Here is a 27,883-nt window from a genome sequence, read left to right as displayed (position 1 = left end):
TGCCTCAAATCCCATGTTACAAACACTAGATCATGCTTAGATTGGGCATGTACATTGACTAGCAATGAAATAGACATGAACAAGTTGAAATTGTCTTCATCTACCTTTTATTTACATTTTACAAAAACGTTACACATTATGTATATTAATTACAGAATCAAGAGATGGCCTAAAATTTACAACAAATCTCAAGTTTGGAAATGGTCACAATTCTGTGATGCTTAAAAATTATCACCTGTAATTGCATGTCATTTGTCCCCTTACTTTTAAACACAACTGGGAAAATCAGCACATGTTACTTTTGATAAACTCAACGAGAAAAAAATTGGTGAAGAGATTGCTTGCCCTTCCCTAGATAACAAAAAGACACATTAACATAAGTATTTACAATAATTTTGATTTCTCAACTGATGAAATTAATAAATGTAGTTAGTTGTATATGATTGAATTTTTGCTGACTCTTTGGTGAAATTTAAGGATGTACGTACATGTATATTTCCCTTGACCAAATTTCATGGCTTTTTTTGCCCTTGCGATCTTTGCTTACTGGGCAAGCACTGTGTAAGCAAAAATTCCTTGCTCACCCTTGGAAAATGCTTGACGCAATCCTAGGCAGCTTTTTGTGACACAGAGGCCATCGTAATATAACTTGCCTGCCAGGAAATGTCATGAAATGAACGAGATAACTCACAAGTCTATACACAACTCTCGGTCACTCGACAAGCAAAGGCTTTTTAAGAGTTTTGAATTATTTACACATTGAGGTTCCTAAGACACCTCACCAGTAGAAGCTTGTAGATATGAATGATGCAGCCGTACTGAGCCAGCTTGTCTGCTGCTGATCACCCTGTCCCTTGCGGGATAATGCTTTGTCTAGACCCTTTATTGGGCTATCGTCCTCTGGCAGGTAGTCAGGTAGGGAGTTGTTCTCCTTGTTGGCCGTGGCAGGGTTAGCCCCAAAGGACAGAAACACCTGCAAGACAATAGTTTTGTTACAACATTTAACTTCAATGAATGGGCGACATTCAAGGACACTAGGTGGCAGTAGACTTACCAGGTGAGTCTATCATTTCCAGAAGTGCAAGTGAACTACCAAAACAATTGACAATTTACCTGGTATATCTACTGCCACCTGATGTGACCAGGCAGAAATATAATTATACACAACAAAATACAGTCCAAAGCAAAGACAACTTGAGGTACAGTATGAAAAACAAGGCAACAAAAATAATAAATCAATCAAAAAGTAACATTAACGAGTTTGAAACACTTAGGCAGAGCAGAATCTATGACCACCTTGTAATTATAGTTGTTCATAAATAAATTAAACAAGTTCAAATTTGTATGTACATTATGATATCCCAAAGACTGTGAGGTATGAATCAAATTACACTATGATGAAACTGTTCAAACTCAATGATATTTCAAACAATGATGAGAGCGACAAAACTTTGACTTACCTCTTCTCCATATTCATTTCTAATCACCTGCTCTGCAGAAACTGTCTGTGTGTTTGCAACAGCAGCTACCAGGATCTAGGAAAATAAAGTATTCAAATGTTGAACACAACTAGCATTCATGGGAGTAAGAGTCAGTGGGGTAAATAACAACCCCAAACCTGGGCAACTATACTTTCTTTATCTGCTCATTAATCATTAAATCTAAATGTTTTCAAACGCTGTGTGGTGGTCATGATCAAAGCAGACCTTATTTTATTTATTTTATTACACTTACAGGAATTAAAACATGAATGAGAAGATACAATCCTAAACACAGAACAGACTGAGAAACTAAATGAACTCTCACAAGTTGCTGCACGTCCTCCCTCCATATCATATCTTTGGAGAGCATGCAAGCTTGCTGTAACTAGGTGAGAGTGTATAATACTATAATATACAGTCAGAGGTCTGCTTGATCATGAAGACTCAGCCCCTTTAAAGACAGTGGACACTATTGGTAATTGTCAAAGACCAGTCTTCTCACTTGCTGTATCTCAACATATGTATGAAATAACAAACCTGTGAATATTTTAGCTCAATCGGTCATGGAAGTTACGAGATAATAATGAAAGAAAAAACACCCTTTCCACACGAAGTTGTGTGCTTTCTGTTGCTTGATTTCGAGACCTCATTTTCTAAATGTGAGGTCTTGAAATCAAGTTTGTGGAAAATTACTTTTTTCTTGAATACTACATTACTTCAGAGTGAGCAGTTTCTCACAATGTTTTATACCATCAACCCCTCCCCATTACTCGTTACCAAGTAAGGTTTTATGCTAACAATTATTTTGAGTAATACCCAATAGTGTCCACTGCCTTTAATGGAGTTAAAAGTGACAACCGAATCTTTGATGTATGGAGCTCATACATGATCTATGGGAAAACACCTCACCTCTGGCTTCAAGTCTGCCTTCGTTCTCAAGATGCATCTCTTATGAAAAAGGTCAAAGGTGAAACTGACCACACCCTTGACCTTTAGTAGTTCTTCTTCACATGCATCTCTGTGGGTCTGTAAAGTAAAACAGGTAAAGATGACACTGTCAAAAGCTACCTTCTAACATGATTAGAGACATTTATCCAAGGGAAAGTGTTCAATTCTAGCAATTTAACAACAGGGAAACATACGGAACCGAAAAGGGATAATAATAGTGGCTTCTTATATAGCGCTCAGGTCCTTCACTCAGTGACGCTCATGGTGCTTCAACATTATTACCCCTGGTCACTGGGCCATCTTTGTTCCATTCCCTAAACCATCTCAGCTCCCTTTGGAGCATTAGCCAGGCTGCCAAATATGTAGCGCACCAAGCTAAATAAATCACAAGAACCATCTCTGCCCTCACTGGTACCCACATCCTGAAAGACTCATCCACTAAGACTTGCTCTAAACCACTCGGCCATGACACAAGTCTTGACTTTCAAGACAAAGTAATTTAACCAACCTGATCATTTAGCCCACTGAGTTGTAGCGTGACCACTTTTCCTCTCTTGTTGTTTGAGCCCAGAAAGAACTTGTTACCCTTGACTTTGCCGTGGGGTTTATGCTGGGTTGTGTTCTGGGTTTGCTTCAGGGGGCTTGGGCTCGGTGGTGCCGTCAATCTACTATGAATATCCTTAGCTAGGTTCTGGGCTCTGATGCTGTATTTGGACCTGCACAAGATAATATATTAAAATACAGAAAAAAATGGGCATGAAGGAATGTCCATTAAAGCCATTGGACCCTTTCGGTAAACAATATTGTCCAAGGCCCACACTTCGTGTATCACAACTTCTATATAAAATAACAAACCTGTGAAAATTTAGGCTCAATCGGTCATCGGAGTCGGGAGAAAATAGCCGGAAAACCCACCCTTGTATCCGTGCGTTTCGCCGTGTCATGACATGTGTTTAAAATAAATCCGTAATTCTCGCTATCGAGAATTGATATTGTTTTACTGTTTTCTCAAAAAGTAAAGCATTTCATGAAATAATATTTCAAGAGAAGTCTTTCATCACTACCTTATGTAAACCCTGCAAGTTATTTGTAAATCTGTGAACTTTTTTTTCTGTACCGAAAGGGTCCAATGGCTTTAACAGTACAGTTCAGGTTATGGGATGATTATATAATGCTGATAATGTGGTAAACTGGCCATGTGCATATCATTGATATTTTTAATAAGAAGTTGCATTGCATGGGGTCCAACAGAATCAAGCAAAGGCTTCAGTTGGTATTGATAGACTTAAAATGTTCATTCATACTTGTCTAAAATATCTTGAAGACTGATGAGCATGCCCAGTTCCTTCTTCATGACAGGTCGGTTGCTTGGACACTCGGCTAGAAATTGCAGCGTCTGAAATCAATCATTGCATCAATCATTTCTTAATTATCTAGAAGAACTTTACTTTTGTATCATGCTTAAACCTGTAATTGGTGACGTTAGACATGTTCTCATGTTAGACATGTCCATCTACGGACCGTTCTTATACATCCTGCTGAAAATGAAGTGCCAATAGCAACATTAGGAATGTTGGTTAAAAATTGTTAATAAGTTGAATTCCAACCAACCTCTAGTGCTGTGGTGACAACATTAGAGTCCTCATTATCCAAGAAGAGTACTAGGCCTGGTAGACATCCCTGATCCTGTAAAAAAATAAAAATTAAAACGAATCACAAAGAGGCCATTTGAAATGTTTCCAGTAGTCTTTTGTTGCTAGTTGCATGGATGCAAACGACTAATTTCAATCCACCATGGGTGCTTAGTTCTGTTCTCAGTTTGTATTTGTACCAAAGATTTCAAGTAAGGCCTTTGTGTAACTCCAGGTCTAGGAGGCCTATTGGAAGTTGATGTAGGCCCTACCGCATGCAGCTTGTTTAAATAAACAATCAGTGTCTAACTGTTCATTTATAGGTTTCATTCCTTCTAGTCCATTCACCACTTCCAATTGACCCCTTGCATGCATGTCACACGCGGCGACTGTGCCATGCTCACTATTTTGGTGTGCAATAGGTTTACGTGTAAACGCCACATCCCCTAAAATGCACACTTCACTGAATAACGCACAGTGACATTGCCCACCAGTACGGCGCAGCTAAGATTATTCTGATGATGACGTCAGGTGAATTGGGTCAATACTGCCTTGCAAGTATTTAATGAAATTTGTTTTACCTTGACAATGGCTTCTCTGTTCTTGGGATCCGACGCCAGTTCTCTGAGTTGCTTTACAACGGCACAAACATCCATTTTTTATTTCAATTCTTTACAATGATACAAATATCAGCAGTTGATTATTTGTCCCTCTGGTGAACTGTCCTCTGCTTCTAAAGATGTAGTCTCACAACTTGAGCTGAAATACATGAAGATGAAAGAAACCTGAAAAAGATCCAAATAAATACAGTGTATAAAGTTGCTGCACAATTCAATTTATAAGTTGGTGGCATCAGTTCCACTTCAAGGTCCGATTTATAATTTTGCATATTATTCTGAAAAGTTGAATTCTCTTCTTGGATTAGGCCCCCAAATAAAATACAGATTCATGACTTAGTTGTTTCATGTTTTTATTTTTGGCCTATTGAAGTTGTTTTTATATTATTATTATTTTAAAGGATAAAAAAGTTGTGGAAAAAAAGCAATTCGTTTTGAAAAATCAACGGAATTTTTATATGCTTTTTTTGCCGTAAAGGGACTAAAGCAATGTTTCTGGAAAAAACAATCCTTTCGTTACAACCACAAATAAAATACAAACTTATTGCCATTCATAACAACAAATTTCAAAATTGTGTCAACGAGGGCGCTATACAATCTCGAGCTCACTCTCAGAATCTGGAAGTGAGATATCATTTCGGACAATTTTAATTTAGCCTAACTCGTTGTCATGATTAAAATATGCACTGCCATTAAACCCGAATTAATTACGCAGGGCCAGCCTCGCCCTAAGTCTCATATTTGAAGATTTTAACACACCGTCTAGTATGGCCATCGTCAGTAAGTACATTTTCATAACTAATAAGTCAACTCGACCTTCCCAACAGCAACAAATCCGACCAAACAAAACCAAAACGATAAACAAGTTTTTACTTTTTTAGTTTTACAGCAGCACACACAGACGATATATTTTTTTAATCAGTGAAACTACACAATACATCTTCAAGATACATTAAGAATAATTATGTAAAACAAAAAAAATAGAAAACTTACCAATTTAGGGAACTTTCTTGCAGCAAAAACTCCGGTCTGCTCGAAATACACGAATCACATACACAATACACACTGTGCACAAATGGGTTTTAAAAATGGCGACCTCAACAAAGCTCACGCGCTGATTGGTCTACGTCCACCTTGCTTATTTTTGATTGGCTGGCTGGCTTTTAGAGTCGCCTCATTTACATACACATCATGCAAACGGGAGAAGTTTTATTCGGCGATTGATCGAGAAAAACCTCATAGAAACAGCAGTTTGAAGGTAGGAAAAGCAGTATTTTATTCAGTAGGAGCATTCATGTTATTAATTTTCATTGATATAAAGTAAGTTTACGCCATGTCTTTGCTTCTATATCTTTAAATTTGGAAGAATACTCAACGAATTTTCTCCATTGTTTGTAGTGCAATACTCGGCGTTAGAAAGCCGAAAGTTGTGATGGGGCGGAGTAGAAATAAAAAGGGGGTGGTGTAGAAATTGTGTAATATTTTAAATAATAAATAAGTTCACAATCATGGAAAGGATATATGTTTATTTATATACTTTATCCATTTAAAAATCTGCCTTTTCCCCCCAATAATATTAATAATAAATTGTAATCATAATCATGTCAACACAAACAGATTGTGTTCAAATTTAATAATGTTTAAAGTCTAGTTAATTCAAAAGGGATTGCATCAAATAGGCCTAAATAGTTTAAATACTTCTGTGAAACAAAATCACAGGCGGGATTCGAACCCACAACCTTTTTCAATCATCTAGCATGCCAACTGGACCAACGAGATTGCCTTGTCGGTCTGTAGTTCGAATCCTATTTCCTATATTTTGGCAGCGGGCAATTTGAAGTCAATATATAAAAACAAGCGATGTTGATTTTGTGTCTTTCCTTAACTTTAATTATTTTATATTGAAACAATTATATTTTTACTGTGAAGAAGAACAAGGTACTCACTCAGTTTTAGATTAATATTAAAATTTTCTGTATATATATAGATAGGCCCTAGCTAGGCTATAAATTAAATAAAACAATAATTTATTTAGTTTGAAGCAATTTTAGTTACTGGTTTGTTGCTATTTAGCACTATTGTCAAATTATGTAAAATTATTAAGACTAAGGCCTACTTATTTTCATTCTCAATTCCTTCTTTACCATCCCAATTCTTTTTAATTCAGCAGATTTTATATTGCATCTTATCAGAGACAGCAAGAAAACAAAACATTAAAAGGAAGCTGTGGAGACCAATGTCAACCCCAGTCCCCCTGGTCTTGATACAATACATCAAGATGGTATTAAATTACCTGGGAGTTGACAACGAATTCATGGTGAGTAATAAAATGTGGTGGTAATAAACTGCAAGAAGATTATTAAGCCTGACCTCAAATCAGCAATAAAAAGACTCCCAAAGGTAGGGTCATAGATTGTTTTTTTGTCGTAATGCTGGTTCATAGGCAAAATTATCGAAAAAGATAATAAAAGTCACTTGTGAAAGTTACAGCTGAATACAGTGTCCACTTGCTGAGAAAACAGAAAACAAATTATCACTACTGTATTTTCAACAAGAATATCAACTCCATCAAATAGCAAAGTCGAATATCCTGCCGCAGCATTCACAAATGTCAAAAATTTGAATCTTCAAAACTCGCCTTTTTCAAATTCTCAATAAAAAGTGTTTTACTCAAGATTCTAAACAGCATCTACCCCAAATTTGAAAACCCTTGAATCCAATCCATCCCAGACTTTCCCCAAAAATTCTTCATCAATTTAACTCTCTGCTGAGACATTTAAGCATGTTCCAATTAAGACTGAAGATTAAGACACAACTGACTTGTCATTCATTCCACAGGAGAGAATCAACTCTAATGGCAAGAAAGGAAGACATCGGAGTCTAGTGAGACAGATCGGTACCCGGCTGCCTCTTAAACCAGTCAAGAGAGCTCATTTCCAGGTAATTCTTATCAACATCCCCCCATGCATAGAGCATCTCTTGAAGAGGCAAGCAATAATCCTTGGGACTGGGCTATGGCATACCACAACCTAGCTACCTCAAGATGTAAACAAAGTCCCCTTTCCGCTAATGAGTAAAGCCATCAAGCAGCAGAAGTGACCTGCGTCGTGGCCAAGAGAGCACTGTACTCAAGCTGTGTTTCTTATCAGTAGAGTGTGGGTTCGAGTTCCGTCGTGACTCTTTGACACTTATATCCTTGTGCAAGATACTACCATTTTTCTCTGTCCTTCATATACTAGGATTGGAAGAATGACAAAGAACCCAGAACACTTATCATGGTAGAGCTAGGGGTTAACACCTAGCAAGCACCTTTGTTTTCAGGTTTCCTCTGCTTTGCAAGCTACAAGTTCACTAAGCCCCAAGGTCTTATTACCAGAAGTATACAAACATTTTCAAAAGCTGATTTTTAAGTATGTGTAGACACAAAATAATTGTGAATAGCTTTGAGAAGGAAGGTTGTTTGGTTTTTGTTTGTATCCTATAGATTGTAAATAGCCAGTACTACTCTGCAAGACAAGGAAGAAGGTCCCACTCACAGTTCATTGATGATGATTGTGAGCCTGTATTCATCGCTAGCCTGTCAGATGTACCATGGATTGAGAACTGTAGCCCAGAGAAGAATATCAGGGGAAGGTATGGTGGCCAGGACAGGCCTTTTTTTCACTACCCCCCCCCCCCCCCCCCCCAAATTTGGTTTTCTTGATGCTGAGGGGACTATCTGGGTGTCTTTTGGACACTATACTGTGCACCCTAGATGTAAACTGGGACAATGTCAATTTCTTTACAAAAGCAGTTGACATTAAATATTTCTGGATGTTTCTAGCAGGCACGTACTGGTCATACGAGAATCAGCCCTGGAATTACCGAAGGAGCTCTGATTCCCCTTGTCTTGGCCTATGTGCCCCATCAAAGTGTTTTCATAGATTCAAAGATTTTAAAATTTTAGAAGTGTCCCAGCACTAAGTGAAAAAAAATTTAACTGATAACTCTTACCGGTAAATCCCACTCAGAACATTAATTTTAAACATTCTTTTCAACACCTCTCAAAGTGTTGTCAAATGATACAAAACGCCACACAACTGATAAGCGTTGTTGAACTGTTTGTCATCTCGTTAGGTCCGAGTACAGACCCTTCACAAGCCGTAGAAAAATCTTAAGAACGCCTCGCAGGAGGACATGCTTCATCCATCGCCCCCGGGAGCCGGATATCTCCGAGCTATCAGAGCTAGTAACACCCGGCAAGGAGTCCTTCTCAGCGTCTCTGTCGATCTTGGATGCATCGACCCCTGTTAGCGACCCTACAGCTCTGCAGAAGATCGGCCAGTTGGAGGATGAGCTTGGGAAACTACGAGCTCAGATTGCAATGATTGTGACTCTTCAGAGTCAACCAACGGCAGGTAATTATTCGCTACGCAAGTTTTGAGTGTTAGGATTATGAAACCTTGGTTGTCAAAAAGGGGGACCTTAAAACATTCCAGTGCCTTTCTGGCAGGCAAGATACTTTGCTGGTCATGTGGCTAATTGTTAAATTTTGTGTAACATTATTTTTTGCTGTCGCCGTACTCTGATTTGAGAGAAAGTGGCTTTTATAAAGGTACAAATTACTTTGCTGTGCCCTTGTTTAGGTGAGTTAGTCATCAAAAATGCTCTGTAAACATACATTTGTACAGTCACCTACATTTTAGGACATGTGTGTCACGTTACTTGACCTGTATTTGCTGTTAGCCAAGATTGAATTGAACATGTTGAAAGTCTTTCACTACGAGTGTTTCATTTTGTCAAGTTCATAAATGTTGATGATTATTTCCAAAATAAAGTGGAAAAAAACTTTCTTTTTGCGACGTCGCAGTTGCAAGTTTTGCCAACAATTGGTTGGCTGAAAAGGACAGGTTTCTTTACGTTAAAAAAAGGGGGAATTATTTGCAGTTGGCTTGCAGAGCCAGAACAAACCTCCTGTGCAGAGCCTCCCATGCCAAATGGTGGTCACTGCTTGCTTGTAAACAAAACAAGTCTATGTATGGTACAAATTATAAGAATTTTGCAGTCAATCATGTTCCTGAAAAAAAAAAAAAAAAAAAAAACATGACAGGCTGAAAACAAAAAAGAGGGCTTCCGAAGAGAGAAGAGGAATTGGGCATTACATGTGGGCATTTTCTGCTACTATGGTCCGAACCACAAGTTTCCATATATCCTGCCACCATTTGTCAGTTCATTTGTGATGTTCTTTTATGTATGAAAGAAATTAGTAACTAGGCTCCATCTAATGTTCTCAACAAATGAGATATTCCTTTAGTTTGAGTAAAAATGAGTGAAAAAGTGGTGGCAGGATACGGAAATCTCTCCCAAGCCACTTGCAATTACTGTAGCTACAAATTGGCCTTAAAAAGCTTTTCTAATCCACAAAAGCAACATTTCTTGTTAAATACAAAGACATTATTTTAGTTTGTTATGAAAATAGAATAAGAACTTACAGTTTGCAGAGTGCCTTTGGTCATAAAAGTTGTGCATAGACCATGTGCTTGTCCACTGTCTAGCACACACACACACACACATGTTGTCCATTGATGGCTGGTCAGTGAATGACCTATAGCACTTCAGATTCTAAACATTTGTTCACTCGGGTGTGACTTCCCTTTCTCTAATTGGATCCATTGGATATTTGCATATCAGTGCCATAACAATAAAATATTATTTTGCTGTGGATTGTCTGTTTTATAATTAAACTGAATCAAAAATATGTTTCAGAAAAATAGTGAAGAAATAAACAGCCATAATTTTGTTTTTTTAATTAAAAATAATAATAATAAAATATTTGTTTACAATAATTGTTATGCAGGTGCTGTACCCTCCCTGCCAGCTCCTGTACCCCAGCCCTGTGGGGCACCTCCGCCCCCACCACCCTGTGGGGCTCCTCCACCCCCACCCCCACCACCCCCTCCCCCACCGTCCATGTCAACCCCAACTCAGGCCATCAGTGTGAAAGAACAAATTAGACGGGTAAGTTGGAAATGCTTAAAGGCAAGGAACAACATTGATGCTGAATGCAAAATTCCTGTCCTGTGTTTTTGTTAAACTTGTTTTTGAAACATTTGTTTAAAAGAAATTTCAGCTGACAGTTTTTAAGGGGAAAATGAGTTTTGTAATGCATATACCTCTACTTTGACTTTGTTTTGACTTTGTTTTGACTTTGTTGTTGTTTCCTATGTTCATAACTAGTTGAATGACTGACCAATTGCATAAGGGGCCAAACTGTTTTCCATCCAGCCTCAATACCATTTCTTGATCTGAATTGGGAATGGAAAAACTACCCGTGACATGACACAGGCATTTGATGAGGATTCAGAGTGAATTCTGTCCTCAATTTTCTACAAAGTGATTATTTTCTTTAAAAATGTGTTACGAAATGGAGATATTTTAGTCCATTGGTTTAAACTTATGTTTGCCACTAGTGTACTGGTGTTTAAATACAATTCACAATCTCTTGAAAAAGATGTAAAAATAGAAGGAAAGTAGTGAGTAATCAATGGTATTTGAATTGAAAGTTGACTCTGTTTGTTCCACCAATCAGAATCGTGCAAAGAAGGGGCTCGACACAACCAGCCAATCAGATAAAAGTAAGAGCCAACCTGACATGGCCGACGTACTGAAAGGTCTAGGTTCAGTCAAGCTACGTACTGTGGCAAGGTAAGTCTCAAATCATGGCTTGAATGCGCCAAACTTATTTTCCCCCAAATCTAAAGTAAAGTTCAAGTTTTACAAGTGTAATTAGGTACATGTATGTGATATTATTTACAGTGCATACCTTGAATTTCGTTCATGAAGGGGCACAGCAATTGTCCTATGGCAAGAGGCACTTCTATGAGTATAAATGAGTATTGAAATTTGTAGATTGCACCACAGCAATTGCTGCGGATGCCATGGGTAGTTTTGAGGCCTCAGTGAATTTTTCCAAATTGTCAAATTATTTTGTGATACTCTGATATTATTGTGCAATATTTCACTCTATCTGTAATTCCAATTACCGTACTTGTAGGTCACCGGGTGGTACACCAATCCGTCAGAAGCCCCGCCCCTCAATGGCAAACGATCCAGCCGCCCTGATTGCCCAAGCTCTTAAGAGAAAGTTTGCAAGACAGCGAGTTGACGATAGTCCAGACAAGGAGAACAAGGCTTGGAATGTGAGCCCATCACCCAAGAAAAACAGCCCTAGGAAAGACAGCCCAAAGGTAAAGACCAAAATGTTTTCTTGTTCTTGTTTTTCTTCTTCTTCTTTTTGAAACTTGTTAGATAATAAACCAGGAAATTGAATTGATCCACTGCTACCTTGTGTACCTTTCACACAAGCTCCATTCCCAGTGAGAGTGCAGACTTGATTAACCCAACTCCAGATCAGTGCCAAATTGAGAGTTATTTATGCAGCCAATTTTGCTTATCAATTTCTCGTCTGCTAAGCAAACAAAATAGCAGGATACCAGTCAAAGATGGTGTAGATGAGATGTTAATTTGGCTTGTAAACTGATGCTGGTATCCTGAAGATGAGCAGTGTAACCTTTTTGAAACGTTGAGACCACACCGGCTCTTTTCAGAGCCAATACTCCCTCAAAAGAGAGGTTATACATGGTTGTACCCGCAAGTTTCGTAATTAGTGTTTATAGTTGCTTCTTAAGCATAATTTGGTTGTGCTGAGCTACTTTTTATGCTTTAAGCAGCTCTATGAAATTGGGTCCAAAGTTAGCTACTTCCTGGGATTTTGAATGAGGCATTTCAACCTGTTTCTCTCCTTGTTAACAGTTCGGACAGTACCTACTCAAGTCGTCTAACAAGACCCAAGTAACAAGACCTGGTCGTCCCCTTGTTGAGCTGAATGTTTAACATTGTGAGTATGTGTGCTGATGCCGGAGGCCCTCTACACCAAGGAGTAATGACACGAATGACTGGAATATAAAATGTTTGGTAAAAGCAAACGTGTGCTTGAAGTCTAGTGTGAACCAGTCTGAGAAGTGTTTCAGTATTTTTGTGGGATTTTTCCTGAAAATAAAATTGGTTGTATTTCTGAAACGATGTCATTTGCATACTTTTGGAAAATATTTTGAGGACCACAACCAAATAAAACTTTTAAAGTGTTCTTCTAAAGAATAGCCAGACTAAATAAGCTGGACCCAATTTCATGGCTCTTCTTACCACCGAATTATGTGCTTACCATCACCATTCTCTGCTTACTGAGTAACCGCGGAGAATTTCTGAGCTAGCTATGTAAGCAAAGAATGCCTAGTACTGTGGAATACAAGTGAAAACTCCCTGCTAACCTGTGAAGTACGCTTGGAATTCCCTGCTTTTGTAATCGCAGATCTTTTGCTTACAATAAGCACAGCCATGAAATTGGGCCCGGTTGAGCCCCGAGTCACAAGGTTCATTGTTAAATAATATTGGGTAATGAAACATTGAGTGTTCTGATATTTGTGTCTGATTTTGTGTTGGTTAGGCTGAGGTTCCAGAAGTGCGCACAAATATTATCTTTTGATTGTAATTTTAACTGTGTAAAGCTCATTGATACTCACCATGTTATGTGAAATTACGATCACTAAGAAACTGTACATTATATACATGTGTAAATACAGTTGTAATTATTTTGGGTGTAAATTTGTCAGGTAATGAGGGACCATGCTTTGGGTGCGTCCGTTTAGCTTCCCTGGGTCGACCCCGGTCTGCCCCGGTACGTTCGAATAGCTTTGACAGGGCTCACCTGGGTCAGCCCCCAGTGCCCTGATTGTGGAGTGGGTCACTTGGGGGTGACCTGAGGTGCATGCTGTCGCCATGAGAGGGCGAGTGTGATCGTTCGATTAGCTCTTGTCAGGGGCTCACCTGGGTGAGCACTGCGGGGTAGACCCAGGGAAGCTAAACAAACGCACCCATTGTAGGATTCTACCATCATGTAGAATGTTTGTTGATAAGCAGCAACGAGCACTACATTGTCCTTTTTGAGGTATGGTGGACACTTAAGGAATGAACTACTGTACATGTATTTGGTTTTGGTGTATTACAGACAGATTCACCCAAACCAAGAGGTGACAATGTGTGCGTTCGTTTAGCTTCCATGGGTCATCCCCGGTGCGTTCCAATAGCTTTTGACGTCATGCCAGGGGCTCACCCAGGTCAGCCCCCATGCCTGCTTGTGGAGTGGGTCACTTGGGGGGCTGGCCACAAAAAAACGACGTCACTACGAGAGCGGTGAGAGGTCGTTCGTTTAGCTCTTGTCAGGGGCTCACCCGAGTGAGCACCACGGGATAGACCCAGGGAAGCTAAACGAACGCGCCCATAAATGAGTCGACCATATCAAAGTTGATAATAAGCTCAAGCAGGATGGGTGTTTTGTGACCATTTGGGGAGTACAAGTTCAAGTAATGGATATTATATCATTTTCTTCAGATCAACATTGGTTGTCAACCATTGATCCATTGCATTAGGGCCTCGTAACACGAGGCAACTTTTATAGGCAACTTGGAGGCAACCAACTGCAGTGGACGCTGGACCACTTAGGAAGCACATGAGTGATTCTTTACACAATGTCTTACGATTTCCAAAGAAATGTCAATGTCTTTTCTTCTTGGAGATTGCCTGGAGCTGGTTGCCTGTAAATTGCCTTGTGTGACAAGGCCCTTTAAAAGTATACCAACCTTTAAAATTTAGTGCACAAAATTAAAAGAAGAACAGCATTAACTTTTGGTAGATTTAAATACTTTATTCCTTCAGTGTAACTTTTTAAATTTGATTTTTTATAGAATATTGAGACATTTATAACATTAATAAAAGAAATAATCCAATATACAAAAGACTTTGGCTGGCCTAATGAAGTGAATTGTCAAAAAGCTCTATTAATATTTTCATTATTATTATTATTAATATTTTATTTTACAAATGTATAACACTAACACTCATAAATAAACATGATAAAATTTGAATCGGACATCTAAATACGCCAGCGAATTTCCGAACAAGGAGGGGGAAAAAAAAAAAACCACAACAACACCAGAACAACATAAGCAGTTTGTTCTTTTACATAATATACGGTAGACGTCATAGAATTAAAACCGAGAAAAAAGTAATATTTATATTAAGGTAGAATGGCAAAATAATATTAACACGTTTAAAATCTGCATCAATACTGCTACGAGAGAGGCCTTGGTCTTCTACAATAAGGGCCGATAGAAGCAACTTATTGCAAAATATCATCACAAAACAAGGGTTTGCTTTTTGTACACAACACCATGACAAAATAACAGAAAATACCTTTTTTGAACATGGTCTATTATTGCAATAGTAACATCGAGAAGTAAAAACAAAGCTGTTTAGTTTAAAACTGCCCTGCAGTTAGAGATTCCTATATTAACTGGAGCATGGACCAATCATTCTAAACGTACCAATGTATTTGCAGAACATTCTACAGTGGATGCACAACTTTCTACAATGCATAATAAGGACCAAGCACAGACGTGCAACTAGTTCCCACTTGACGTCACGCAAATCAAATAATTATTATTTTGAACGCACCACAAAGCATTATGCGTTAAACTGCGTGTGGCGTGCTTGAGTTTTACCCAATTCCATGACTGGTCAACGAATCACTTGGCTGCCTTAAGAAGTTAGAACGCTGGACGCAGCTCAAAACTAAAACCCAAGTTGCCCATAAAGATGGCGTCTATCTTCAGCCTTACAAACTTTGCAGCACTTTACATAGGTTTGTACATAAGATGAATGCACCATCCAACTTCAAAACATATCAAGTATAGTGCTCTAGTCAATAAATGACCAGCTATTTGTAAAACCTGCAGAACTTGTCACAAAGACCTTTTCAGTCTTAATGATTTGTACGTTTTCAAAACAATAGCAAAAAACGACTGTTTACAGATGGGAGCAACTTTGCTGCTGTTTTAATTCATAACAAACTTTGTATGATACATTTCAGGCAGAAACTTCATTTGACTCACAAATCTGAAAAGAAAAACCTCTGTTTCTAAAAGAATACTGACCATAGAGTACAAGTATCAAAAACTCATGATAACATCATAACAATATACATTATTACAAAAACATTTCTTCTTATGTGTGTCTATGTTAACGATTCGAGTGCCAAGGTTTCGCAGATACAAAACCGCAAAGACAGCCATGTTTTTTTTTTTTAATCTAGCTCTGCACATATTGCTTTTGTGTTGAGGAAAATGTGAGACGGGCGTCGAAGGGCTAGAAAAACAAATCCCCTAGACCAAAAGACTTAAACCTGGTTCATACTTCCTGTGAATGCGGTGTGAATTTGACATTTCTATTTTCGATGCGATATCTGCAAGAGAGTTCAGCACAAATGCCAATTATTCCTAGTGAAATTGTGACGTCAACATTCGTATCGCATTCGCATTCGCAGGAAGTATGAACTGGGCTTAAATAGATCCGAAGTAAACTTTTACAAGACCATAAAAATTTTCCTGTTCAATCTTTGTCATTTGCTGAGGTATCGAAACGAGGTTTGGATGTACAATCCTGACCAATTCAATCTGAAAACGTGTACTTTACCCATGGGGTGCAGTGTTCAACCCTGGCGAACTACACTTGCTGACTTTTCAAGAGGCAAGGCATTTTCAAACTGGAATGTGCTCGGCACAAAAGGTATTATGTTTGGCAAATGGTTCATTTGCAAAACAAAATGGACAACAGCAGAATCAAGTACAAGATAATGGTCTGACCAAAACCTTCCTCAAACACAAACATTTCTAGCGAGATTTTTCCCAGTAAAGTATTCATTTTGATAGCTTGTGCCTTTTCACAATGTGTTGATCGTACTATGTCATCAAAATAGTTTGAGAGCCGACGACAAAATCTTTTACCAACACCAGGAATAATCATTAAGGATAAAGTGATTGGTCTGAACATGGTCTGACAAATCGAAGTGAACATGTGAACAGCTTCTGAAATATAGTATCTGAATTGTCAGCATGGCACACTTTTCCAGCTGTGCAAATGTTTGCCAGAGAAAAATGCACCCCTCGACTTGTTGAGCAGTCAGAGTGCCGTGGTGATAAATTGATTGGACCCGGGCCAACAGTCTGGTGGTTAATTTCAAGCCCTAACTTGTTTAAGACAATTAGTTTATCCAATAACAGCGATACCTCAATACGTTAGTTCCAAATTGGGAAACCTCTTGAGTGAACTAGGGCATGTTAAATTCTCCAGTGAGGTTATTCATTATACCCAATTAGGCGACCCCTAGGTGAAAGGTACCCAATTAGGAAAACTCTAGGTGAAAACAAAACCATCTGCCAAACTAACTACCTTAATGTGCACTTCCAATCATACTACCAGGACCGAGTGATACTTTTGTATCCCCACTGGGGACATTAATGACAGTATGTTAGAAAACATGGTTAAAGACACTGGACACTATTGGTAATTGTCAAAGATCCAGTCTTCTCACTTGGTGTATATCAACATATGCATAAAATAACAAACCTGTGAACATTTGAGCTCAATTGGTCGTCGAAGTTGCGAGATAATAATGAAAGCAAAAACACCCTTGTCACACGAAGTTGTGTACTTTTAGACGCTTGATTTCGAGACTTCAAAATGTAATTCTGACCTGAGGTCTCAAAATAAAATTTCTGACCTGAGGTCTCGAAATCAAATTCGTGGAAAATTACTTCTTTCTCGAAAACTGCGTTACTTACTTCAGATGGAGCCATTTCACACAATGTTTTATTATACTATCAACAGCTCTCTTTTACTCTTTACCAATTAAGTTTTTATGCTAACAATTATTTTGAGTAATTACCAATAGTGTCCACTGCCTTTAAAGAGCACTGTGTGCACAAGCTACATACTCCAATTGGGTGATGATAGGTGGCAACAGGCGTGATAGGTTTCTCAAAGGTTATAAAGTTCAGGGCCCAAAAGCATAACAATCTCTTGCTTAACAGAAACAGGTTACCAGCCAATATTCTGTAATGTTTACACTGTTGCCACTGGTGCCCCACTCAACTTGTGCTCAGCCAAGAAATTTGCTAAACGGTATTTTCTGCCAAACAGCTTTATGAAATTTGGCCCGAGTGTGCGCACAGTTGATTTTATTGTCTGCTGCCCCCTATCAACAGTCTCCAAATGGCAATTTGGGCCGTGTGTGAAACTACAACATTGGCCTAGGCCAGATGAGCGCATCTAACTAACACTTCAACATCCCAACACAGTAACAGCCAGTAGCCACAGCCGAAGCCAATGCCACTCAATACATATGAACAGTCTCTTGGCAGTCTGAAGTGCAGCTTTGGCTTACGAACTATGGCTAACTTAATACTCTACCCCAAAAGTTTCTACTGCACAGTCATTCGTAAAGAAAATGTTAAAAAGTTTCTCATGTACTACCAAAGTGGTCCTACAGCATGCATTGCGGTTGGTTGCCTCAAAAGCCTGCAAAAGTTGCACCACGTGACAAGACTCTTGAAAAATAATTTGGGCAGATTGATGTTTTTCAAGCACCCTGACAAATAACATATAAAAAGCGCTGCCAATAATCACAATGCTGTAGTATTAAAGAATAGCATTTTGACCTTTGACCGTTGCATTTGGACAACCTGCGCATAGACAACACAACCACTTAGGTAAACCACAGTCAAAGTTGTATATCGTAATACTACTAGGTACAACGCTTCTGACTCCACTAAATATTAAAAACTCTTTTTTTTTTAATACTATTTACAATCATCATAGAAAACACTAAACATTTTTACTTCTGTCAAAAAATCTTGGAATGTATTTGATCATGCTGCCACAATGCAACACCAGTTTTTCTTTTCTTTCGTATTTGTATAAAAACAGTACAATTACAAACTTAGACCAACTAGACTCTTATGAAACAAATGCAAGACAAGTCAGTGGTTTTATTTCAAATGTACATTCAAGACAAATTTAGGGAGGGGGGGTGTTCTTAATTTACAATGGGGGACCGTGAGATTTAAATCAGTGACTAATTTTTATAGAGCTGCTTAAGCTGAAAATATTGCTTAATGATTTCCTGCTTATCAAAAATAGGCAGGGGACAAGTCACAAATTGTACATGTGACATGGCATTTTGGCTGGTTACCATGTTTTGGTAAGCATAAATTTTGTTGTGCTAAGCTGCTTTTGTTTGCTTATTTCGGGAAACAACTTAATTTACCTGATGTGACATTCCTTGTCCCCTTTTCATTTTGAATATATTCTGGCAATTCTGAATTTAAATAATAAAGAAAGCTGCTTCCACCACGAAGGGGAGAAACAAATTTTATAGTTTGAACTTGTTTGTTTGTTCGTTCGTAACTTTCGACTTTTCCAAATGAGGGCAAATTATAACCAACCTCCAGCTCCCTCACAGAGATGCATCCAAAAAATAAAATATTTAATCATGGACAAAATTGGAAAATGAAATTCCATCTCCCAACTCCCTTTGGAAGGAGATCTTTTGGCCACTGGCCACTTTTTTATTTCTCTTGAATAATTTATAACCATGCTCAAATGATTTATGTACAATTTTGATTGTTGAACCAGCACCAAAAGGGGGTGATACAAAAGGGGGGGGCAATAAATAATTTTGGTCTTCTGAAGTTTTAACAAATTTGAAGAAAATGAAGAAGAGGCAGTGACCCTGTTAAACAATAATGGCACTAGTTGTCACTTTTGATTGACCTTTGAATGACAGGTTACCGCCAACTTGCCAGCTTTTATCCCAAACCATAAATAGAACAAACTGACAACACCAAAAGTCTTTGGTATATTTTGGGCCAAATTAAGCTGTTTTTGGTGAAGTCTTAACGAAGCAAAGTGGAAGCTCTCTTGTACTGGCTTAACTTTCCGTAGTAACATACTTAAAGATTGTAGCGCATATTTTTCAACAAGTCAGGCAAGTCTGCTGCCCTCTACCAGTCCTGAAAGTCTCCCATTGGGTCTACGACCATAAACACCCGCCAATATAAAACCACAAAACTTCCCCCTCGTTTCGGCTAGTGTCTGACAAAAATAATTATCGCCCTAAGAAACTATCAGTTTCAAATCCTAAAAGAATTTTTTTTACTAGTAAAACAGCATAAAACTATGCAGCACTTCAATAGAATGAATTTCTCCCACTTTCTGTGGGAGACACCTACATGTGACAAATCACTGTATGTTTAGTAAGTATCCACAACAACAGCTTTGACTAGATCAGAATGCACTATGTACCTATGGGCTTTTAAATGGATTCCACTCCGTTCTTGGCTATGGCTATCTGCAATGTGATTTCCCACACATATAAATTCAAAATGGTGGACAAAACTTAAAAGCCTTTGAACAGATCCTATTCAGTTGGTTCACTTCAACATGCTTAGGCGAATGGCCTCTTCGGAGTCCAAAATACATTATTTTGTGTGTTGATAAAGTTCCTTTGTTCCACAGCAGAACATTTTCAGATCTTGAGTTTTTGCAATTAAAACATGTAAAATTCCTGAGCTCTGTTTTTCTTTGTGAAAATCCTCTACAAAAACTCCAATCAATGTAATCTGAGGTTCAGGGCACAATTTCTTTGCTTAATAATTTCTTTGCTAAGCAAAAATTGAGTGGGGCACCGGGCACAATGTAAACTTAATGTAATTTTGGCTGGAAACCCTTTTCTGTGCTTAGCACGTTTTGTGCTTACAGGCTTTATGGAGTGGGGCCCAGGTAAAGGGTGGTGCCAGTTGGTGTGGTGAAAGGTGGAACCAATGTCACCCAAACCAACAGGATACGCCAAAAACAACGGAAGCAACATTGCTTACTAAATTTAGACACCTCCTAGAAACTTCTGAGCTAACATTCTTTGGCACTATGAAAATTGCTTCTATGAAAATGAGAAAATCTGTGTGAAGACCTCTCCAACCATGAGTCCATTTTTTGATCTGTGACATTTTGGACTAGTCCCCAAGAGTACGAATAGGATAAGAAACAGGGAGAAGGTCTCCATACCACAGGCATCTGACTAAAGTAGGCATGAGCCTCGATCTGGTTCAAAATTAATTGTGTGTAGAAAGATGTCATTACATCTCTCTGAGGCATCATTCCGTAATCAAGTCAAGTGTTCTGAAGTAAGTTACAGATAATGTAGTAAACACAGCACAAGCACAAGACTAAGCCGACTCAAGCCTCATTCTAGATCTCACCTAGTCACCACACATGACAAGCAGCCATTTTAACCATCCATCCAAGCCTGTCTTATCCAAGTATGGGTACCGAACTCGTACCAAACAAGCAAGGTGCAGAAAGTATCCTAAAGATATCACAGGCACCCAACTGTTTTATAAAACTTGAACCATCTCAATAGCTTTCGATTGAGAAAAAGCAGCTATTTCTTTCCCTCTTTATATGTTTCCCCTTCAAGCATCTTTCTTTTCTCTGGTACCAGGACTGTCTAGTATCCAGAAGACCTGATATTAAAAGTTACTATGTTTGGCTTCCATACCACAGGTACCTGACCTTTTTGATACAAGCCTCGTTCTCGTTCTTATAGGAGCGTCAGAAGTCACCCATCACATCAAAAAGTGTCCCTCGTCTTGCTTGTAGGCTGCACAGTGGTTGCCTTGGCTTGGATCTCTTTTGACTGCTTCTTGTGCTGTGCTATGGAGGCCAACTGCGACGATGCAAAGTCCTGTATGACGGGGCCGAGCGCCGGTGGTACCGAGTACCAGTTAGCGCTGGCCTGGGTGAACGATCGGGGTGTGGTACGTGGTGAAAGACTACTTGGTGGGATGCCTGTGGAAAGAAAAAAAAAAGTTATGAAGTTTCAGAAGGTGGAGAAAACCATGTATTAAAATGCTCCTACTTTCTAAAATTCAATATCATCCAGTGAGTTTTACATTAAACTATGACAGTCTACAATATGGTGAATGCATGGTGAATGCATCTACACAGACCACAGTCAACCCTCCTACTGTCTGACCATTCAATATCACCCATTGTGGTTTTGAAATGACAGAGTTAATTATGCCAGTCTGCAGTATCATAAAATGGTGAATGCATCTACACAGAACACAGTCAACCCTCCTACTGTCTGATCATTCAATATCACCCAGTGTTGTTTTAAATGATAGATATATTACGCTTTCGATTTGAAATCCACAACAGAAGTTGAAAAACAAGTATTTGAAACTACTTCTGCAAAAGAACAATGAAAGTGAGTTGTAAAAAGATATAGTGTAACAACTAAAAGATTGAATTCTGTCTTCTCTATTTACTTTCTTGTGCAGAAGTGCAAATTACTGTTGTTATAAATTATTACCTACTTACTCGAACTCTTGCTCATTTGCCTCCTCTGATCTCTCTCTTCCATTCTTTTTCGTATCCATGGTGATCCCATCTCGGCCAAACTTCTTCCCCCTACCTGCCCCCTCCCAGTCTCAACTTGTAGCATCTCCTCTCGCCTTGACACACGAGGGCTCACTCCGTGCGATCGATCCGCCGAAAACGAGACATGATCATGTGCGGATCGCAGCTGCTGTGAGGAATGACTGTATTTGGATCCCGTAGCTGTTGTGGACAGACGACTGTGGGCACGACTTCCCGGTGTGGGAGAAGGTACTGAATGAAGTACATGGCCCCTCATGGCCACCCCATCTAACCTAGGCGACCCCGGTTGGATGCAAACATTCAGGTTGTTATTAATCCCTGTGGTGAGTTCTAAACCCTTTGGGTTAGATCGATCCTTGGTAAACGTCCTTGCTACACCCCTATCTGGGCTTAATGGTTGAGTCCTTTGAGCACCCAACTCCATAGACATTGCACTCAACTCAGACACTTGGATTTCTTGGCGGGGGTTTGTGTGCGATGGGGCTGGACTAGTTCTATGGGGGTCGGTTTTCCGCACTAACCACGGATCTTCAAAATTGGCTGGTTTCCTTGGGGATGACTCAGGTGTTCGATGAAGCCTCAAGTTAAACTGCCTTATTGACTGAGTTCTTGGAATCACTGGAGAAGAAGGATTACTGTGCATTCTAGCCTGAGTACCAAGTTCATGTTTACCGTCTCTCGACAACGTAACTTCCTCAAGATGTCCGACAGAGAATGGTCTCTGCCTCCTCTGCATGGATGAGGATAACCCACGCCTAGAACGAACCTCCAATTGTTCCTTGGTACCCACACCACTGACGATGACATTCTTTAAGCTATTAGGAACCGGTGTTATACTCGCTGAGATCTCATCAGCTCTTCCCTGAGTGTTTTTTATCGCTGGCGGTCGCAGCGCGCTTTCAGTTCTTGTACAGATTTCCATTGCACTAGATAAACTGGAGTCTTTCTTCACGCCATCTGGTAAACTTGTTAAAACCGTTGCGGATTTAGTTGTGGTGGCGTTGTTGTTATTGTTCAACTGAGTGTTCTTTTCCACTTCGGCTGGGAGCGTTTCCGTTGCACTCTCGCCCGGTTGCTCGTCCACTTTCCTGATTTTGATACCAACCACCTGATTGGTCAGTTTCCGGTCGTTTTCTGCCGCTTTCTCCTGCTCGCTGAAGGCTTCCCACAATGCCTTGTTCTTGCTCACATTGCACAACATTTCGGCGGAGAGGCGTGTCGGCATGAAGCGACACCATTCTGCGAAGAGTGGCTCCACAACGAACGTCATAAACCCTACAAGAAATTAATATTAGAACAGTTCAATTAATATTAAAAATAACAATATTAGTGGTTTCTAATATAGCGAACATATCCGTCACTCAGTGATGCTCAATACTCAGTGAATACTTCAACATTCAGTATTTCTGCTGCAAGGTGCTGTGGGGCTTCATTTGAAGTATGAGACCTACTCCTTTTACATACGACCATGAAATGGTTTACAAGGTGCTGTGCCACAATATGCAGCCCATCTAACCAGGAATATTAGGGCGAACCCCTTCTCTTTTTGATAGTGCACTGGTTTTTGTTTACGTGCGCTACACAACACACGAGACCAACGGCTTTACAGGCCATCCAAAGGACTTAATCATGGTCAAGTGTCTTGCTCAAAGACACAAGTGACTAGAACCCACACTCTGCTAATCAGAACCACCAGAGCTAAAGTCCAGTGCTCTTATCCACTCGACCACAACATGCCACTTGCACTGGTTCTACAGGGCCCAATGTCATGACTCTGCTTACCGCCGAATTCCTCGCTTACGTGCAAGCGCCAAATTTCTGCGCTAGCCTAGTAAGCGTAGAATGCCCAGTAACTTGAAATAGGCACGCCCAGAAGCCAAAATTCGCCGCTAACCCGTGAAATACGATTGCCATAAGCACAGCATTCCCTGCTTCCGTAAGCGCCGATTCTGTGCTTACAGTAAACAGAGCCATGAAATTGGGCCCAGGTCTTTGAACTCCAATCTGACCAGTGTGAAGGAAAAACACTGGCTTGGATGGAAGTCTCTTTTGCTCATGCTCGTTAGGTTTACCTGATTGGATTTGCTGGATCTTGTTCTTGAATCGATCACAGTTTTGAGTCAGAGGTAGCTGCAGTCCACGCTCTCGATCACCTACAGCGAGAAAGCAAAACAATTATCTTAACAGTCAAAACATATAAAGCTTTTGGAGCAAATGTTTCAACTGCCCAAATACTTCCTCTAGGTTTTCAAGTGTTCAATTAACTTTAATTTTGCTGGTTCAAATTAACATGCTTAGCGTGTTGAATGGGACATCAATCTTTTGAAATTAATTAAGTCAGTTTTACGAAGGGAGTGAAATTAGTTTTATTCAGTCTAAAGAATATGGGGGGGGGGGTTGAGTTTTTACCCTGGTTGAAGAATTCCTCCGTCACCATCTCACTCCATCGTCTGCTGATCTCCCATTGTCTACATGGATTACAGATGTCAGCACATTTCAGCGCAATCTACAATATAAAAAATAAAAAAAGTTTCACATCAATTTGATGAGTTTCGACATTTTGTTGCATTTTGGCAGGAAGAGTGTGATTTTTGAGGCATGGGAAACCACAACCGTACTTACTTGAAGGAGAAAATTCTTGTGCGATGCGTCATTCATGTCAAAGTCCTTTGCATTGAGATGATTCTAGAAATATCAACAAAACAGTGAGGTTCGTTACCTTATATAAACAGTGTTTTACAGTGAGTGAGATTAAAGAAACACGTTGCCTTGGATCGGTCAAGTTGGTCTTTGAAAAGAATTTGTAACCATTTGTTATAAATGCATATGGGTGGAAAGATGTTGTAAAAGTAGAATACAGTGATCCACACAAACATGCCTTGAAATTGTACGGTTTTCCTTTAAACTCGTCAACTAACATTGAGGGCCATTTACGGGAGTCAAATTTTTGACTCCCATAAATAGCCGACCGTTTTAGTTCGCAAAATAAAAGGAAAACCACACAATATCTGGGCAAGTTTGTGTGGATCATTGTATTCTACTTTTAAAACATCTTCCTTACCATATGCATTTTATAACAAATGGTTACAAACGCTTTTTATAGACCAACTTGACCGATCCAAGGCAACGTGTCCCTTTATTAATGGCTCACCATTACGTATGTGTGTAAGTACTGAGTATACAGTTCATTACACTAATCGGTGCTTGGGCAAAACCAAAAATAATATTCATTGTCGCTGATACCTTAAAAATGTTGACAATTTTGGAAAATATTTTGATTTTGTAAAGAAAAGAGAATGATTATCCTACCTTTAGTTTCTGCAGAAACTCCTGTTGTCTGGCAATGTCCGTGGCCAGAATGAGGGAGCTGATCTGTTGCACAATTAAGTCCCTAGTTAAAAAACAAAACAAATAAAGATAAAATAACTAAATGCAACTTCGGAATAAAGCTTTCCATCACTATTTCGCTAATTACTGTTTCTAGTTTTTTTCTTGTGCGCATTGTGCACCTTGGGTGCCATTATTATTATTACTATTATTATTAGTCCTGGTATTCTGTTCGGCCCTTCCATGAGAAAACAGTCCAACTCGAAAAAATGACATTTTGAGAAAAGTAAGTAGGGGCCTACAGAGATTAGCTTTTTGCCATAAAATGCGAAGAAAGTGTAAAAAGAAGCCGAGATAGGAAATGTTATAGTATACTGTTGAAACTTTGAAATATAAGAAAGCTAAGAAAGCTGCTAAAGTGTACATTCTGAAGTCCGGAGTCTCATTTCTGCTTTTTGTTTCTTTCTTTTGCTGTCCTCTAACAATAACGTTTCGGTTATCAAGAGTTCAGTTGACCTGTCCAGAGATCTTGGTTTATAGCAAGAGGTGATTGTATCAGTCATAAATGATATACCAAGTTATTAACAAAGATATTGTCAAAATAGGAAGACTGCCAGCAAAGAGCTATTTAGCCCCAGTGACAGAGCTTCAGCATGTGAAGGTTGTTGGTTCAAACCCCGTTTTTTTGTTTTGTTCAACCCAAAATAACAAATAATACTACAAAAAGTTAAAAGGTTAAATGTGGGAACACCCCACCCCCTCCAAAAAGAATCAAATAATAATAATAATTATAACAATAAAGAAAAAGAACGATAAGAAAAAGCAACAACAACCAACGCTTATAAAGTTAATGGAATTTGGCTGTTTAATTAATTGTAGAATAACTACCTATCCCACAACTTCCCTTAACAACAAATACTGAATATTATTTCTCTACCAACAAAAGAAAAAAAACCACCACTCAAGTTTCCCCCCAAATCCTATCTTCATGTAACATCAAACCGCTTAATATCTTTCCATACATGTCAATCAATCAACGCGTGTGAAAAAACACTATCGTTACAACGATAGAAATCAAACTATGATAAATAAAATCGCTGCCAAAATCTTTCTTTTGGAGGATGTTCTGCTAGGAGTGAACTATTCCACCTCCGCTTTTGACCTTCCACTGTACTTTCCCCTCTCTCCGTTTTGTTACCTCATGTAATATTTATCACCTTTCTTTGCCCTGCAGAACTGTCAATTTATCATTTAAATTGGTTTCTGAGGAGCAATACTTTGACACAGACCAGGATTTAAAAGAAGGAGGACAAAAAACCTAAACAATGAAGGAGCTAAAGGGAAGTGAGGACAGCGGATGCAATTTGACTTATATGTGTCAAAACATGTGTATGAACAACAAATTCCTTTTGGATGTTGGTTCAATTCAAGGTAAGATATGAGGTTTATCAGCAACTATCGGTAACATTTTTATCTTTGACTTCCATGAAAGATAGTAATGGTAAAAGTGAGATTATGTTGCTTAAAGGTGAAGTGTGGTAGGGCTTTCATGTTCAACTAGAGAAGGGAGTTACATGCTTACCATGTTTGTTTTCCGAGGTGGTCAAAGAGTTTGGATTCTCTGAGCACAGATATTGCAGCACGCCAATGGTGGTTTTCAAGCACTGATGAATTCTACAACAGAAATATCAGATGAATCATTACAACTTTTTATAAAGCTGCTTAAGACGATAGCAGCCACAAGCGGCTTGAACCGATGTGTCAATAGCAGTCGCAAATGGCCAGCAGAAAATTTGTTATATAAATTATGTTCTCAAGCAGCTCTTGTTTAAGGCGTTTACAACATTTGCTAAAAGTGTACTTTTGCAAAAAAAAATCCACTTCTGACCTCTGCTTATAAGTTACTTAGAGCTTTAGGGTACCATTTTAATCAGTGGTAAATTGTGAAAATTACTTCATAAATTCCCAGCCTCAAAACCTTCCAAACCCCAAGAGATGTTCTCATCTTTACCTTGAGAAATCTAGTAGGTGGATAGAAGAAGATTGCAACGAGTTACCCATCTGTCATATCCTGCTAAGCGAAATGTGGTTTGAATTCGTCAACAAGCCTCAAATCCCAAGGTGAGTGCAGAAACATTTGGTGCATAACATGCTTTATAAACGTCAAGAAAAAACAGGCTCCCACAAAAATGATTTATTACATGATAGTACCCGCCAGTTGACTATTTATTTATATAATAGATGTTAAATTTGCATCGGGGATAAAGAATATTAACTTTGGTTTTTACCCCTACACCGATGTGTGTTAGCACTGTATACTCAGTACTCGGGAAAGTGATGAGTATACAGTGCAAACACACATCGGTGTATGGGTAAAAACCGAAATTAATATTTCTTTATAGTTAACTCTCAACATGCTTTCTGTTGTCCCCACCAATTTGGGTTGGCCCGGTGGATTCACATCGTGTGTCCTGATGTGCATGGACGACAGTATACTGGCCTTAAACTT

At 39.0% G+C, this 27,883-nt stretch overlaps 3 protein-coding genes across 4 annotated transcripts in view; 1 reads left to right on the top strand and 2 right to left on the bottom strand.

Moving 5' to 3' along the window:
* Nucleotides 1-103: 103 nt before the first annotated feature.
* Nucleotides 104-10,238, bottom strand: LOC117304820 (armadillo repeat-containing protein 1-like). 2 transcript variants are annotated; one of them, XM_033789433.1, is made up of 8 exons: nucleotides 10,149-10,238; nucleotides 4,642-4,845; nucleotides 4,041-4,115; nucleotides 3,734-3,825; nucleotides 2,938-3,145; nucleotides 2,391-2,507; nucleotides 1,461-1,535; nucleotides 104-973 (listed from the first exon to the last, which is right to left on the bottom strand). In XM_033789433.1, the coding sequence occupies exons 2-8, from the start codon at nucleotides 4,714-4,716 to the stop codon at nucleotides 779-781; spliced, it is 837 nt and encodes a 278-aa protein (XP_033645324.1). In that variant the 5' UTR covers nucleotides 4,717-4,845; nucleotides 10,149-10,238; the 3' UTR covers nucleotides 104-778. The 2 variants fall into 2 exon arrangements, with proteins under 2 accessions (XP_033645324.1, XP_033645323.1); XM_033789432.1 differs by lacking the exon at nucleotides 10,149-10,238 and adding an exon at nucleotides 5,671-5,793.
* On the top strand, nucleotides 5,877-13,408 carry LOC117304819 (mitochondrial fission regulator 2-like). The gene is made up of 9 exons (XM_033789431.1): nucleotides 5,877-5,935; nucleotides 6,848-6,994; nucleotides 7,516-7,617; nucleotides 8,162-8,310; nucleotides 8,794-9,074; nucleotides 10,514-10,674; nucleotides 11,246-11,361; nucleotides 11,711-11,903; nucleotides 12,469-13,408. Exons 2-9 carry the CDS (start codon nucleotides 6,914-6,916, stop codon nucleotides 12,547-12,549), a joined length of 1,164 nt encoding a protein of 387 aa, XP_033645322.1. The 5' UTR covers nucleotides 5,877-5,935; nucleotides 6,848-6,913; the 3' UTR covers nucleotides 12,550-13,408.
* A 4,038-nt stretch (nucleotides 13,409-17,446) lies between these two features.
* The window catches only part of LOC117304744, a 32,701-nt gene continuing 22,264 nt past the window's right edge, over nucleotides 17,447-27,883 (bottom strand). The window contains exons 9-15 of the mRNA XM_033789346.1: nucleotides 26,957-27,048; nucleotides 25,357-25,438; nucleotides 24,670-24,732; nucleotides 24,457-24,553; nucleotides 24,120-24,200; nucleotides 21,988-23,322; nucleotides 17,447-21,453 (exon numbers count right to left, since the gene is read on the bottom strand). Of these exons, the coding sequence (XP_033645237.1) occupies nucleotides 21,236-21,453; nucleotides 21,988-23,322; nucleotides 24,120-24,200; nucleotides 24,457-24,553; nucleotides 24,670-24,732; nucleotides 25,357-25,438; nucleotides 26,957-27,048 (1,968 nt within the window). The 3' untranslated portion in view covers nucleotides 17,447-21,235. The remainder of the gene's footprint in view (nucleotides 21,454-21,987; nucleotides 23,323-24,119; nucleotides 24,201-24,456; nucleotides 24,554-24,669; nucleotides 24,733-25,356; nucleotides 25,439-26,956; nucleotides 27,049-27,883) is intronic.

This window comes from Asterias rubens, chromosome 21 (assembly GCF_902459465.1).
Source record: "Asterias rubens chromosome 21, eAstRub1.3, whole genome shotgun sequence".
Classification (NCBI taxonomy): Eukaryota; Metazoa; Echinodermata; class Asteroidea; order Forcipulatida; family Asteriidae; genus Asterias; species Asterias rubens.
Note: the sequence above shows the minus strand (reverse complement) of the source record. Positions and strands in the feature narration are given on the sequence as shown.

Coding starts and splice junctions, on each gene's coding strand:
- LOC117304820 (XM_033789433.1), bottom strand. CDS start 4,716: ATGGATGTTTGTGCCGTTGTAAAGCAACTCAGAGAACTGGCGTCGGAT. Junction 3,826..4,040: donor TTGTCACCACAGCACTAGAG/GTTGGTTGGAAT, acceptor GATTGATTTCAG/ACGCTGCAATTTCTAGCCGA. Junction 974..1,460: donor GAAATGAATATGGAGAAGAG/GTAAGTCAAAGT, acceptor ATTGTCTTGCAG/GTGTTTCTGTCCTTTGGGGC.
- LOC117304819 (XM_033789431.1), top strand. CDS start 6,914: ATGTCAACCCCAGTCCCCCTGGTCTTGATACAATACATCAAGATGGTA. Junction 9,075..10,513: donor TCAGAGTCAACCAACGGCAG/GTAATTATTCGC, acceptor ATTGTTATGCAG/GTGCTGTACCCTCCCTGCCA. Junction 10,675..11,245: donor TGAAAGAACAAATTAGACGG/GTAAGTTGGAAA, acceptor TCCACCAATCAG/AATCGTGCAAAGAAGGGGCT.